This window comes from Sceloporus occidentalis, unplaced genomic scaffold, assembly GCF_023333645.1.
Source record: "Sceloporus occidentalis isolate IW3139 unplaced genomic scaffold, rSceOcc1.0.p SCAF_143, whole genome shotgun sequence".
NCBI lineage: Eukaryota > Metazoa > Chordata > Lepidosauria > Squamata > Phrynosomatidae > Sceloporus > Sceloporus occidentalis.
The window spans coordinates 1,057,975-1,071,576 of NW_028317123.1; the positions used below are offsets into that span (position 1 = coordinate 1,057,975).

Consider the following 13,602-nt stretch of genomic DNA (forward strand, 5'->3'; position numbering starts at 1 on the left):
GATAACAAAAATAATTATAATAACGTACTTCAGCCCTTTTCTTAAAGCGTCGAATATCTTCTTGACTTGGTGTGGATGCGGGTCCAGCCGGAGAGATCCTTTTCTCAGCGAGGGGTATAGTTTTTCCGATTTCACCGACAGCTTTGACCTTACGGAGCTTCTGCGTATGGATTGCCTGGGGGGGGGGGGTGGGAGAGTAAACACGGGATTTTAAATTCTACTATCCCCTTTCAAATATAACCTCAAGAAACAAAATGTGTGAATTATTCCTCTTTAAAGTCAATGTATTGCTAAAAGGTACAGTCAGAAATATATTTAATAATAAATATTTCACGTTTAATTTGAATAATCATGTTTTTTTTAAGCTGATTTGGGGCAATAAAGCACTTATTCCTTCCCCGTATAAGTTTCACCAGTGTGGTTCATGTTCCCGTTTGCTAGGTTTTCTTACCGTGATATTAACACAGAAGTTAAACCGTTTTGTATTTTAAAGTGATTTCCCTGTAACGTTGGCGTGAAATGATTCCTCCCCCCCCCCCCCCCGTTTAACCATTTGGAGACATTATTCAGACTGCGGGGCTGAAACCACCGCGTCCCGACATCCTTTCGTGAAAGGGTTTATGACTTTTACAGACTTCGCGCTCCATATCGGTTGGCCATATTTCCCCTAAATCACGCTTACGCTACATTCATTCATTCATTCATTCATTTCAAGTAGGATGTCTGTAAGGCACGTTAGCGGACATTCGTCTTGCTGATGCATTGTCCCATCAGCATGCGGTGAAAAGGGGAGAAAAAAATAAAATATAAATACTATATATATTATATATTTCTTTAATTCAGGAAGTAACCAGACTGGTAAACATGTAATAAAAATGTTCTGTTTGTATTTCAAAACAGTGGAAAGTAGAACATCCTAGACCTCTGAACCTCCTGCTGAAAAATTAGTTTCTATGACTTTTTGCATCATAACACAGCTCACGATGTCACAGTTCAAGAAATCTTGCACACGTAAAAGACCAGTTTCTGGTATTGGGTTTCTATGTCCTATCGTGATGGTCCTTTAAAGGGTTCATAGTTGAAGACTCTCAGGGTGAACTCATTTTTGAAAGCTCCCAGGTATTATTATGACGTAAGCAGGATTTTAGGCACCTACAGTGAGCTTATAAATGACAGGAAGTGAAGAGCGCAAAGGGAAATTGCTTCCCCCGTAGTGCTGCAATAGAGCACACGGTGATCAAAGTATCCTACAAGGAAATTAAATCAACACAAGAAGCCACAATTTAAACGGACATGCGCTGAAAACACCTGCCACAACTACATATTCAGCATAACTTTCATTTTGTGTTGGAGTTCATACAGAATCGTCCGAGACAGAATATTTTTTTTATTTTTTTTTTCTTAAGACTATTCGAATGGGAGACTGGAAACATCATCAATCGCAACACGTTCTACCCAGAACATTTATGTTGGCCCAATGCTAATGTTTTCCAGGACAGAAGGTCTGCTAAAAAGACTTTTTATGGCACACGGCACACTAGGCTGGTAATAACGTCTCGTTACTTACGAGGTCTTCCGGACTTGTAAAGTGCTGAAGCCCGCAAAGGACCTGCTCCTTCCGACTCCGCCGAGACCTTCGCTTGGAGAGCTGAACCTCAATTTCACCGACATTCTTAGCCAGTAGCTCCTATAATAAGATGAAACAGTCAGACGTAGCTAGGGGGTGAGCGGCGGGAGCCAGACTAAGAAATGCCTTTCTGAAACATAGGAGAGAGCCTTTTTAGGGTCAAAAAGCACAAGTCTGAGTTATAAATGAGCTGCTCGGGATTTACTTGGAATTAAATTGTAGGTAGACAACCGGGTAACCAACGCATCTCCCAGACTGCTCCCCTAATCACCTCCAAGCTCCAAAAATGTATTATATACACATCAATATTTTAGGATTTGCCCCGGAGGCTCTTGTTTGTGGCATACGTGACCTCCTGGAGGCCACTGGAAATCTCCATCTACTCTTGACCCGCTTTCACCCACATGTTGCCCATTTGACCCCATGCCTTCCCGGTTTGTGCTTAGTCCGGTCACCGGTTGGCTAGCAGGCCTGTTGCCATTTAAGTCGAGGCCCTAAAGGATTTGGGGAGCCCCATCTTAAAAAAAATAATAAAAATACAAAATATATTCATATTTAATAATAATAATTCCATATATAAATATATTATATAAATGAAATATTTATCGTAAGTTTGTTTAAAAAATGTAATTTGTTTAAAAAAAAAAAAAAGTACATTATATTTATGTTTTATGTGAAATCTATATTTCACTCTAGGGGGCTTTTAGACCAATGAGGGGGTCCTAGGCAGCTGCTTAGTCTTCTTATATTGTAGTTATATCCTCTCTAATTCCTTATACACACCAGAAATAATAAATCCACGGCAATATGAGAATTCTCCATCTCTATTTTGACTTGTTTGTTTAGCTTATTGCACTTCACTTGAAGGATCGTGTAGACAAAACCACTCTAAGTGTCTTTTTATCAATTTACTTACAGGTTTTAAATTTTTTGCCCGATTTATTGCCAAGGATTGAGCGAGTCTGCAATGGAACAGCTTGTAGAGACATTGAGAAGAGATGAAAGACTTGGGGGGGGGGGGGGGGGGATCCGAGACGCTGGACCCAACGCCAAGACTCGTATCTTCGGCCTTTCGTTATTAAACGCGGCAACAGATATGTGATTGTATCTGGCTAAATTAAACCACGGAGGTTACATTGACATTTCGCCGGGATAAAAAAAAAGGCCGAAATTCACTTTTTTTTTCTTCTTTTAAATCCTTCTAATGCCAGAATGGGTGCAATCATTCGTTGTCCGCACCTCTGGCTCTAAAGGGGTCGAAGAAAAAGCTTTTCTTGTCTGTTAACCCCACTTGCTAGTTCTTTACCGTTTCCCACTTCTAACACCAACTACCTACAGCGGATCCCTCACTTTCCCCAAATCCTACAGATTACCAGTTTACCCTAAATGTAAAACGGTGTTTACCGATTAAAATAAGCAATATCTAGGTGTTCAAACCCAACATTTGTGTGGCAACAGCCCTTTTAACTTCCGCATAATTATTCTACCCCATTACTTTATCTCTGCCCTATCGTTAAGTTTCTGTTGGTTGCTCGTTTAATAAATGTATATAAACATCCATAATTAAGTCTCTTTTTGTAAGAACAGCATCAGGTTTGTGCATTTCTTACATTTATGTTACATTACAGGTGTCTGCTTAATAGATTTGGAACAAAACTGAGTGAACAGTCACCTGTGTTCAAGCAGGGCTACTAGAAGCCCTAAAATGCCAATGGTTTGGGTCCCCAAGAGTTAAATCTTCCCATCTTCAGTTCCTTTTACTGGCTTAGTATGAAGTTTGGAGAAAGCCTTTGTATATTTGAGATGAACCATTCCCTTGGACGCCGTACGAGGCCTGGCTGCGTCTTTACTTTCCACTGACTTTCCCAGTCGTTTTTGTGCTAATTTATTGCGACTAAAGCCCTTTTTACTTTGTTACTAAAGACCTTAAAATAACTTCTCAGCCTGGCAGGTGATGGACTCGGATTAACGTTTTGAAAAGTTATTTTCTGCAATTTTGTGAACGTTTGTGACCTGTCTCTGGATTCCCTTGCAGCTGTCAACACCAGACCCAAGCAGTGATCTTGACGGTTATATCGACCGGCTCTGCATCTATAGCTATACAAAAGGAAGGCAAATTTTGCTATTTAACCCTTTAAAAGCCCAGTGGCTCTGGTTTTTCAATGGCTCTATCCATCTGAAGATCATTTTAAAGAGTTGACATGAATTGAATTGCTTCTATCATGCAAAGTTCCATGATGACCTTGAATGTTCTCTAAATCATCTCACATGTCTACTCCGTGTCTTTTCCCACAATTGGATCCACTTTTGGACCAGTTGAGGTATAGCGACCGACTCTAAAGCTCTCGCTACATAATAAAGTGCAAGGCAAATGCTATTATTTAATCCCTTAAATGCTCATCGTTCTTGTGCTTCAATGGCCACCTAAAGACAATTGTAAAGGTCATTGAAAGAGTTGACATGAATTGAAGCTGTGTTAGTCGATTTAAATACTATTATTAATTCTAACACATCAACTAGATACCTTATGCCTGCATTTTGATCCACCTTAGACCCAGACAGTGGAGCTTTGTTGTCTCGGTTAAATCACCAAACCTCTGGCAAGTTGAAGGCGAGATGCACATTCGAGATGGACTCAACAACTCAACTATTTCGACCAGGCGACTCACCCCAACACAAACTATATCAGTTCAACCGGGTCTACCAACTCATATGTTTTGTTTAGTTTTATTTCTTTAGAGAATAGACAAGCCATTGACCAGGATGAGGTAGGTGACCACAAAAGTGGAATAGTCCCAATGCACTCATGGCATCACACAAGATGACTATGACCACCATTGGGCGCAAAACTCAACACTGGTGTCAAGAGTTCAATTATAAGCCAAGCGGCTGACAAGGACAAGACAGGAAATTCTACAGCAGTACCTTTAATACTAATCCCCTATAATCCGCTTTATTCTCTAAAAATGTGCTTCGAAGCTTCCAAAATAAGACGTTACGTGGCGGTGAAGGAGTTTTTTTAAGCAATGTTAACACCATTTCATGCTGTAGCTTCTGCTTCATAAATCAAGTGGTAATAACCTAAAGGAACAGATAAATATTTACACTAACCGAGATAAAAATGTTCTAAACTATCCATCGCTATTACGTTTTGCTTATATTAAGAGGGACAGAAAATATTTGATGGTCGTTCCGTGGGCCCAGAATCACACGACATCCGCAGGACCTCAGCTGAAAAAAAAAATGTATCAGTTGCTCTAAATATTCAGTAAATCCTTAAATTGTAGGGTCCACCCGTGACATGTTTATTTCTGCGGTGCTGACCTCTCGAAAACCTCGGAAACACGACCCGGTTGAATCTTAAACCGAGCTGTAAGAAACACACTTTCCATTCCTTTACTTTGCAGTTGCGGTGATAAAATAAATCATCGGAGCTATGTCATAATAGAATTCGACAATTACAACGTATACACCCTTAGCAGCAACAAATCACGCGGAAAGCTACAGGTCCTACCAAAAGGAATGGAATTTTTGTTTAATATCCCCCAAAAATGGTTTGCAAGTGGACCTTGGGCTCTTTTAAGGGGGTGAAGGTACAGGCTTGCATCTCAGGGCCCCTATGCATTAACGGAGGGTGATAAGACGTGACTGAGAGGTATGTCCGGGGTAGGAGGCAGAGACGAGCATGATGAGAGGTATTTAAAGAACAGGATGAAAGGCATGTAGGTGGATGGTACATGATGATATTATGTATGTGACCTTTATATTATATAGAATGGCGGCAGAATGGGCATTCAAGGTCTTACACCGGCCCCACTAAAGACACTTATAACACCTGCAGTTAATAATCCATGTAATTATATATATATATGTGTGTGTGTGTGTGTGTGTGTGTGTGTGTGTGTGTGTGATCACATGTTTCTGGCCTGCACATGTAAAGTGCTGCCCCCTGCAATATGTTGTGTGTAAAAATCATTTACAAGTTATACATTATACATGAGCCCACCAGGGAGGGGGGATTCTGATTTCACACTTCCCAAATAATTTTAAATGGTCAGAAGGGGACACTTGTTTTAAATGGTGTGGTTTAAGTGGCTGAGGGGGGATATGTAATCTTGCTCCATGTATGCCAATATTCCTGGAAAAGTTGTACTATTTCCAACCCCCCCACACACACTCCAAGCTCCAGCCCACCAGTGTCCATGACAAGGCTTGTGGAAGTCATCGTTACTTACAGGTAAATTAGTCAAATATTGCTCCCAACCCATGCTTCTGCTCCTCAGGGGCGGGTGGCAGAAGAGGCGGAGCTAACTCCCAAGAAACAGGGAACAAGTGGAATCGCTGGTGCCAAAGGCTACTCCCAGACAAAATGATAAATGCCAATCAAGCATATACCACAAACAAAACTAACTCCAGTTGGTAGGCACAGACAAAGTTTGTAAATATTATGTAAATCTGCATTTTAAAAAAGGTGCCGTTCCTCCTACTCTGCTCATTTTAAACACTTCTCCAACTAAATGCAGTATTCAACACAACAATTCATACAACTAAACGCCCAAGTGTTCCCATCGTAAAATAGTTTTACTTAATTGTCATGTGACAAAAACCCAGGCACTAAGAGATTGTTTCCATAAAATAAAAAAAATAAAAAATTTTAAAAAATCTTAAATTTTAATGCTAGAAAGTGTTAATGTTTTGTCTAAGTGGGACAGCGCCTTTAAACGTTTTATTTCCAAGCTGCTTTAATAATCAGGCACAGAACATATTTAAAGTAAAGTATGGTTCTAATCAGTAACGAAAGACATGTTGAATCAGGAACTTTAGAGAAAATGAAGATGCATACCAGCGCCCGGGGTATAAAGCTAAATCTTGATTTCCTATAATTTCACTGCATGAAACCCTGAAACGAGAAAAAAAAAATATATATATAGTTACAGCTGATTTTATTGCTCTTTTTGGACATATCCAAAAGTAACAGTTTCTTGAATTCCTGACGTTCCCACACTTTTTTTTCTGTGATCATTTGCTGTTTTTCTATGAAATTCAACACAGGGGCCAAAGGGTTTTGTTCACAAAATCACGAATCGCGCTGTGAAATTTGTTTATTATTCCGTTGAAGGAATACTCGGTGCTAATGATGGATTATTACAGGGAACGACCTATTGGCACAAAAACAATTGGAGAGCTATTTTGGTATTTTATTTTAGAAATAAATAGACATTAGGTCTACAGGGAAGCCATTATTTAATGGTATTGTGGCCCTTGGCCAATGCTTGCCCTCTCGGAAATGCTAGATTTTGCAGTTTTCGAGTAAATTGCTGGGTTTCAACCAGTGTCTCCGAGTAAGTCATGCCGACTCGCCACCCAGGTTCGGCCCACTCCCGCCTACTACCCACCCATGAGGAGAGGGTGAGCACCGAGCAACCAACCCTAGGTGTGTAAAGGTACCTATGCAGAGCTGGATGGTAAGTAGAAGTTCCTGATAATGTTAACCTGGAAACTTAATGTTCTCACCCAATTTGCTAGTAATTCCAGCAACAAAGACACCTGTGAAAGTGGGTGAAATTTTCCACGATTGGCACAATAAATGGACCATTTCCTAAAACTTGGTGTCTGTTGTAATGTCAGTCAACTCAATAACCGTTAAGCCTGTCCATAGCTCACTGACGCAACTAGAAACCACAGGGCGCTGGTGCAAAAAATTGCACCAAGCAGCATGTCCAACAGTACCGGCTTTGCCGACAGTATGTCAGTGCCAACCTTGTCCCCAAACAGCTTATCTATGCCATTTTATCCCCAAACAGCCTGCCTGCGCCATCTTAGCCCCCGTGCGGATTGATCCAGCATGCAGAAAATGAATGCGATGTTACTTCCCACATGTTGGATCGTACTGATCCTAGTATATGGAATTATCACATTCTGATTAAAAAAGAAGGAGTTGATAATGAGGCCATTATACGATTACCTGCCTAATACAATTATGAAGGTTTGCGAATAGCCTCGTGGGTCTTAATTCCCAGCGACTTCCCTCCTTCCCACATGGTTTTTTGGAACAAAACCAAAAGTAGAATGCAATGTTCTTCCATCCATAGCAACGTGCATTCTAAAGCTGTACTGGACATGTTCAACGTATCCTCCCCTACGGAGAACAGAGGCGCACAGTTTCATAGCCGAATACACACAATAATGACAGCTGTTGACCTCATTACCCGACCTTTAACTCCCATGGTCAACTCCAACCCCAGGCAGGAAAAATTCTCACTGAGAACTCTTCCCTTTTTCTTCCAAATCACAGAGTCAGCAGTTCGAGTTACTGGAACTGAAGAGTTTTAACTAGTTCTGAAAAAGTAGCCTCCTATTGTGTTCTTGAGTATAAATTGAGTTACACGTCAGAGTTCATTGGTTTCTCCTCCTGTGTTCCTTCTAAGGTGAGTTGTCCACCACCGGCAGTGTTCATTCTGTTTGTACGACAGGGATAATTGGCCCAATATTCTATAATATGCTTTTTTTGTAGGACCCAAGGAGGCTACAAATGTCAGTCCACTAAACCTTAAGTTTCTACTGGGTTAAGTAGCCAAACCCAGATATGTCTCTGGTATGACCTTGGTTTGGAGCGTACCCATAGGCTTTTAGGCTTCTGGTAAACTAAGCATAGTCTTTGGAACCTTTAGATGAACCCATAAAACATGTTGGTTATGCCTAGTATTAGGTTTTTAGCGGAGAAGCGTTAGCCTGGGAGAAAATACATACGCTAGTAAAGAAAAAAATCGTCAATATTCTAGAGTCCTGTGGCCAATAGGATGGAAGCATGGCTGGGAATCCATATCCGATTGGCTGCTTACAGCATGCCCTCTTCTGTAGCTTCTCACATGCATACCATACATATCCTCAAGACTGTGGAAAATTTTGTTATTTTGGTTTATTAATTAATTGCAGAAAATAACTTCTTCCATGAAGAACATTAATGATCCGTATTTATGTCCAAAATATCCGCATGACTCATACTTTCAGAGAACCCTGGCCCGTTGACATTCTGGTCACATCCGCTTGGCCGATGAATACGTTTATACAGTAACATCTCTATTTTCGAACAGAAATGCGCGTTTTCAAGGTTTTTTTTAAAAGAATTCAGCTGTTTTCAAGGTTTTCCTAGGCTAAATTCAACGCTGTACGCGGTAATGAATTCCTACCAGGACCGGACTGGCGATCACAAGTCGGTTCTGGCACTGCAAGGCGATGAAGTAGTAAACGCAGCCAATGGATATGGGCACGTGAAACGCGAGCATAAAAACAGTGTTCCTATTCTCTAGTTATTCCTGGTGCCAGACCAGCAGATTCCTTGGGAATGTGATCATTACCAAATTGGCAACCTGGAAATTATGTTTCAGGTATATTTTTAAGAAACTACTAAGAACAATTTACTAAAAAGTATCTTGATGTAATGGAGGTCAAACTAGGCTTGTGGTCTAATGTGATGTCACATGTGACATCGAAGTCACGATGGTCAAGAAGCATTAGTTGCTCCAGGCAATATTATAAATCCTAAATCCACTTTTGGTTCCAGTAGCCCAAAGCTGGTCTTCTCAGTCACTATATAACAACTTAAAGCAGGTCCTTCCTTGGGGCAAGTAGACCAAGCCCTCTGTCCACAATGGAAGCTCCTGCTGTTCATGCGGAATTATTCACTATCCTGCATGGGCAGGATGGCCAAACATATATTTTGGAGTTCATCCTAAATGAGAATAAAACTAGGACCAAATTCAGGTGTGTTCCAAAAATAATCACTATAATTCACCATTTCTATGCCAAGAAACAGCTGGTGGGGCAGAAGACTTCAAATGGACAACGTATCGGCTGTGGTTCCAGATCAGGTCTTCTATTCCTAAAAGCCAAGACCTTTCACTATCTTAAAGTCCCCAAAGTTTCCTTCTTAGTCCATGCGCTCGGATCCAAGTTCTTCTGCTGCTCGATGTTCCCGTACATACATACCAAATAGAAAGCATAGTGTGTGGGAAACAAGGTCACACGCGGAGTAGCTGTCCTATCCATATTACGATTTATTAGCCCTGGATAAGGTATGTTCTACAACATCTTGTCTTCACGTTCTGTACATCTGCATTTTTTCATTGCTAAGTCATAACATTCCTGCAGGGAGTATTGACCCCAGGAATACTTTGCGGCCAACTGCTGACAAATACAGCGCAGGTTGATATGTCAGTAAAACATTTAACGTGCTATCATGTAGTCTATTTAGACAATAGTAAAAATATTGGTCATTTATTTTTTTAACTGACAGGAACAGTTGCTAGATATCTGTGTGTCTAATGTAACCATGGAAAAATGTGAATCCTACTTGAACTTATATATAAATATTTATATTCTATATCAAAATATGTCTATAACCCCTAACATTGACGTTCAAACTCCATTCCTGTAGACACAGTGCAAATCTGAGGAGTCAACAAGGACAAAAGATGGACATTAGGAGCCGAAAGAGGTGCTGCTGTATAACCAGTTTTTGGCTTTGCCCACCGAGGGGATCGTGTCGAGACTAACGATAGACCTTATAGTTAACAAAACCCGTCGAGCCAGGCTTAAGCAGAACAAACTCGGAATACACTGGATATTTGCTCCAAGGTCAAAGTACGTAGGATTCACAGAGAAGATGGAGTGGCCAAGACCTACATGCAACATTTGACCTTCATTAGTCCTTGATTAAAGCAGAAGCTTGAGGGGAATAAGATGCCCTATGCTTTTGTCCAATGCCAGACCTGCTGTACCTTTAATGGGTAAGAGGGATGATGTCGGAGCCAAGCCAGAAGCGGTTCCATCTTTCCCCACTCTAGAAGCACGTCGGCTTAGCCCAAGCTCAATGGACTACGGCAGGTTCTCTCCCCTGTTTCAAGGCATCTCCATACAGAGAGTTGTCATTCCAAAGTCATCTAAACTATATTCTAGGGCCTCTGGGAAGGAATATTTTGTTTGTTAAGGGATTTAAAAGTAGACTTCAGTTTTTGTCAACTCATGCTTATATTTTCAGGCTGGTGGGAACCCAAAAGATAACACCTTACTGCAACAAGATGCATTTTCCTGGTTTTGACAGATAGGAAATGGCATTGGGGTTGTTTTTGTAGCTAAAATTGGTGGCTGTCCTTCAAAAGTTGTCACAAGACATTAATTGAAGGAAGTTTGCAAACACAGATTAGCATACGCAAACGTTACGAAATTACATTGGTCTCGGGAAGAGTCATAGGGAGCCGGAGGAGGCTTGAGTCCAACTTCATCTCATAGGGAAAAGGAATTCTGAAACCCTCGAATACAGAGTTTGTATAAGTCTTTTGTCTTTCTAGCTGCCATCATTGTAACTGTAAGCTCATGATGATTTTTGATGGGTTTAATTTTGGCCCCAATTTAGTCAAAGCAGTCCCAATGTAGATAATGTGGGAAGAACCTTCATGGAGATATGCTGACTCAAGTTGAGATATGGAACGGAGCCTTTGACAGAGGTCAGCGAGGTCTTGGTTTGTTGGAGCTGTGAGCTGCTTAGCAAATTCATCAATATCAGATGATTTTGTATCTAAATTCTAAATTATGTAAATAAAAAAATCCACCAAGACCGCCCTTGGCTTTAGTTTGTAGTCCTTGTATATCTACTAACATACTATTGGTATATTGTACACAGTATATCGGCTGCATTTAGTGTTGAAAGCAACCAGCGGAGGAATGTGTTGGGAGTTCTACGCATGTCCATGAAACAAAAATTACATTATCTTTTTTCATTTATAAAAGTCCATACATTCGAAGGGTCTGACAAACCCAGAAGTCACCTATTATGAAGAACATTGGGTAAAGGGGGCCGCGCTCGCAATATCGACTAGGAAGAGAAGGAACGGGTAAGAACTACGTCAGCTTTTCTCGTTTCTTGGAACATAAAAATAATAGACTTTGAGGCAAACCAAAAATAGTCATTTTCTGCACCCCTAAAAAATGACCGGATCCCCTCGGATAACGATAGCTTTTGTTAATCCCACCCACGTCATTAGCGCCAGCGCCCTGGGCAAAGACGTTAAAAGATTGGCGTTGTTTTAAACTCTACACGGATATGTCAAAGTGCGGCGTGATGGCATTTCATAACGTTACAGCAAATTAGCATTTTATCCAAAGCAGATGTCTCGTTTCCCCTCTATGCATTCCTTAGGACCTATTAAAAATACAAACATTTTAGCATAGCCGTGATTGCTTTAGGGGAGGAAAATGCGATGTTATGTCAGTTATGGATGAAATGCATCGAGAAAATGGCTTTCTAGGCAATTAAAATGAAGCAGAAACCAAAGATACAAAATCCCCCCAAAAAAAGTCCAAAAACCCCCCCCAAAGCCTTTTGTCACATGCCAGTCCGGGAGAGTTGGGTCCGGGTTTGCTTAGTACGTTATCAGTGGCCATCATTGTTGGATTTCTATTAATGAAGTATTAAGGTATATACACAGCGATGTATCCTAGCCTAGGGAGACCAGGCATCGCTCCCCCCTTCTGCAAATCAGCAGACCCCGTTCGGTGTCCTGCTGCTGAATGAGACGTTATGGAGGCTTTGCCGGCTCAGCGCAGTTCCCATAGACTGCGTTAGAAAGTGCCGGGTGCCGTTACAACATGGAGAGCCAAGAAACAATGTTATATCCCCATGTTCCGAGTCTTAGAGGCATGGCGAGCCTTTTAATGCAGGGAAGAGGCCGAAGGTAAACACACCTCTGTATATAATACCTGGGAACTTGCTAGAGCAGGCTACCTGAAGCTTCCGCTCTCTGGAGAGCTTCACATGAGAGAAGGAGGAGAGTGACCTGGAGACTCAGGGAATGCGTGCTTCACCTGGAGACTCTTGGTCAAACCCGGCGAGAGCTTCCAGGTCTGGTTATAAGTAATTGATGAGGTCAATGCCTACAGCCTTATACCATTCTACCTTTCGTGGTGGGCAATTTTGCCATGGCGTACAACAAGACCGCCCACAATGGTGTGTTTCCTATACCTTTAAACTGGTAGAAACCAAGTATAATTTTTACTCGCTGGATAACGTTTGATTAATGTTAGAAGTTTGATCAATAATCTTGTTCCAAAATTGCTGTTTTTACCATCAAATAAGGTTCCCTGCAAAGTCTTGACGACGTTGTGCTCCCTGCAGATGAGGCAGATAGTCTATTGTTTAACGGCATGACCCTCAACATTTTTCTAACCTCCAGCCAGAACCTTCATTACATTTAAAGCTGTTTTTTTTAAGTTAAATAAGTTACAACATTTTGGAGGAGGGGTGAGCCAAGTGACCTCACTTGGATTTAGAAGTCTAGAAATGGCCAATCCTGTGAATAAAATAGATTTACATAGGATGCGCGGGGTGCGTCACATTAGGGAACACTGAAAATCACCATACCTCGTTAGTAAATAAATTATTTTTAAAAAATACATTGCAAAATATGGCAATAGATCTAATAAAAACAGGTTCCTGGGGATATTCATACAGCGGGTTTACCTGATTAAATACGAGCTAGTTTGAGTGCTTTTACAACCAAACCTGTAATATCTTTTTATGAGACACTGCTTTGCTTGTAAAACGTAATAATTGAATTCCTGGTTTATAAATCACTTTACAGGCCGATGAGATTATAAGAAGTTGGCAGCCTAGAAAACAAAATGGCCGCCTCCTGAAGCCTCATATTTTTCTCATTGGACTTTAAAAGGCATACAGCTCAAACGATCGTAAATAATGACCTTAACAACTAAAGCCTGGTTAATTTCACAACATTATTTTTCTTCTTGGCTTGCTGCCTGTACCCACAACATATACCGAGGGATGAGACATTTTTAGGCCCCCACAACATGCGTAGACTAACATGCAAACACACTAACACCCATTCATGTGTTCCGGGACCCTGCTGGGCGCCTCGGTTATCAGGGTGTCTGGGTACCATGCCCCCCGTGGCACTAGC

At 41.1% G+C, this 13,602-nt stretch overlaps 1 protein-coding gene across 1 annotated transcript in view; it reads right to left on the reverse strand.

Annotated features, from left to right (window-relative positions):
• The window catches only part of LOC149280947 (RIPOR family member 3-like), a 29,737-nt gene extending 28,066 nt beyond the window's left edge, over positions 1-1,671 (reverse strand). The window contains exons 1-2 of the mRNA XM_089499913.1: positions 1,568-1,671; positions 29-175 (exon numbers count right to left, since the gene is read on the reverse strand). Coding sequence (XP_089356039.1) covers positions 29-175; positions 1,568-1,671 — 251 coding nt within the window. The remainder of the gene's footprint in view (positions 1-28; positions 176-1,567) is intronic.
• Between the last annotated feature and the right edge of the window lie 11,931 nt (positions 1,672-13,602).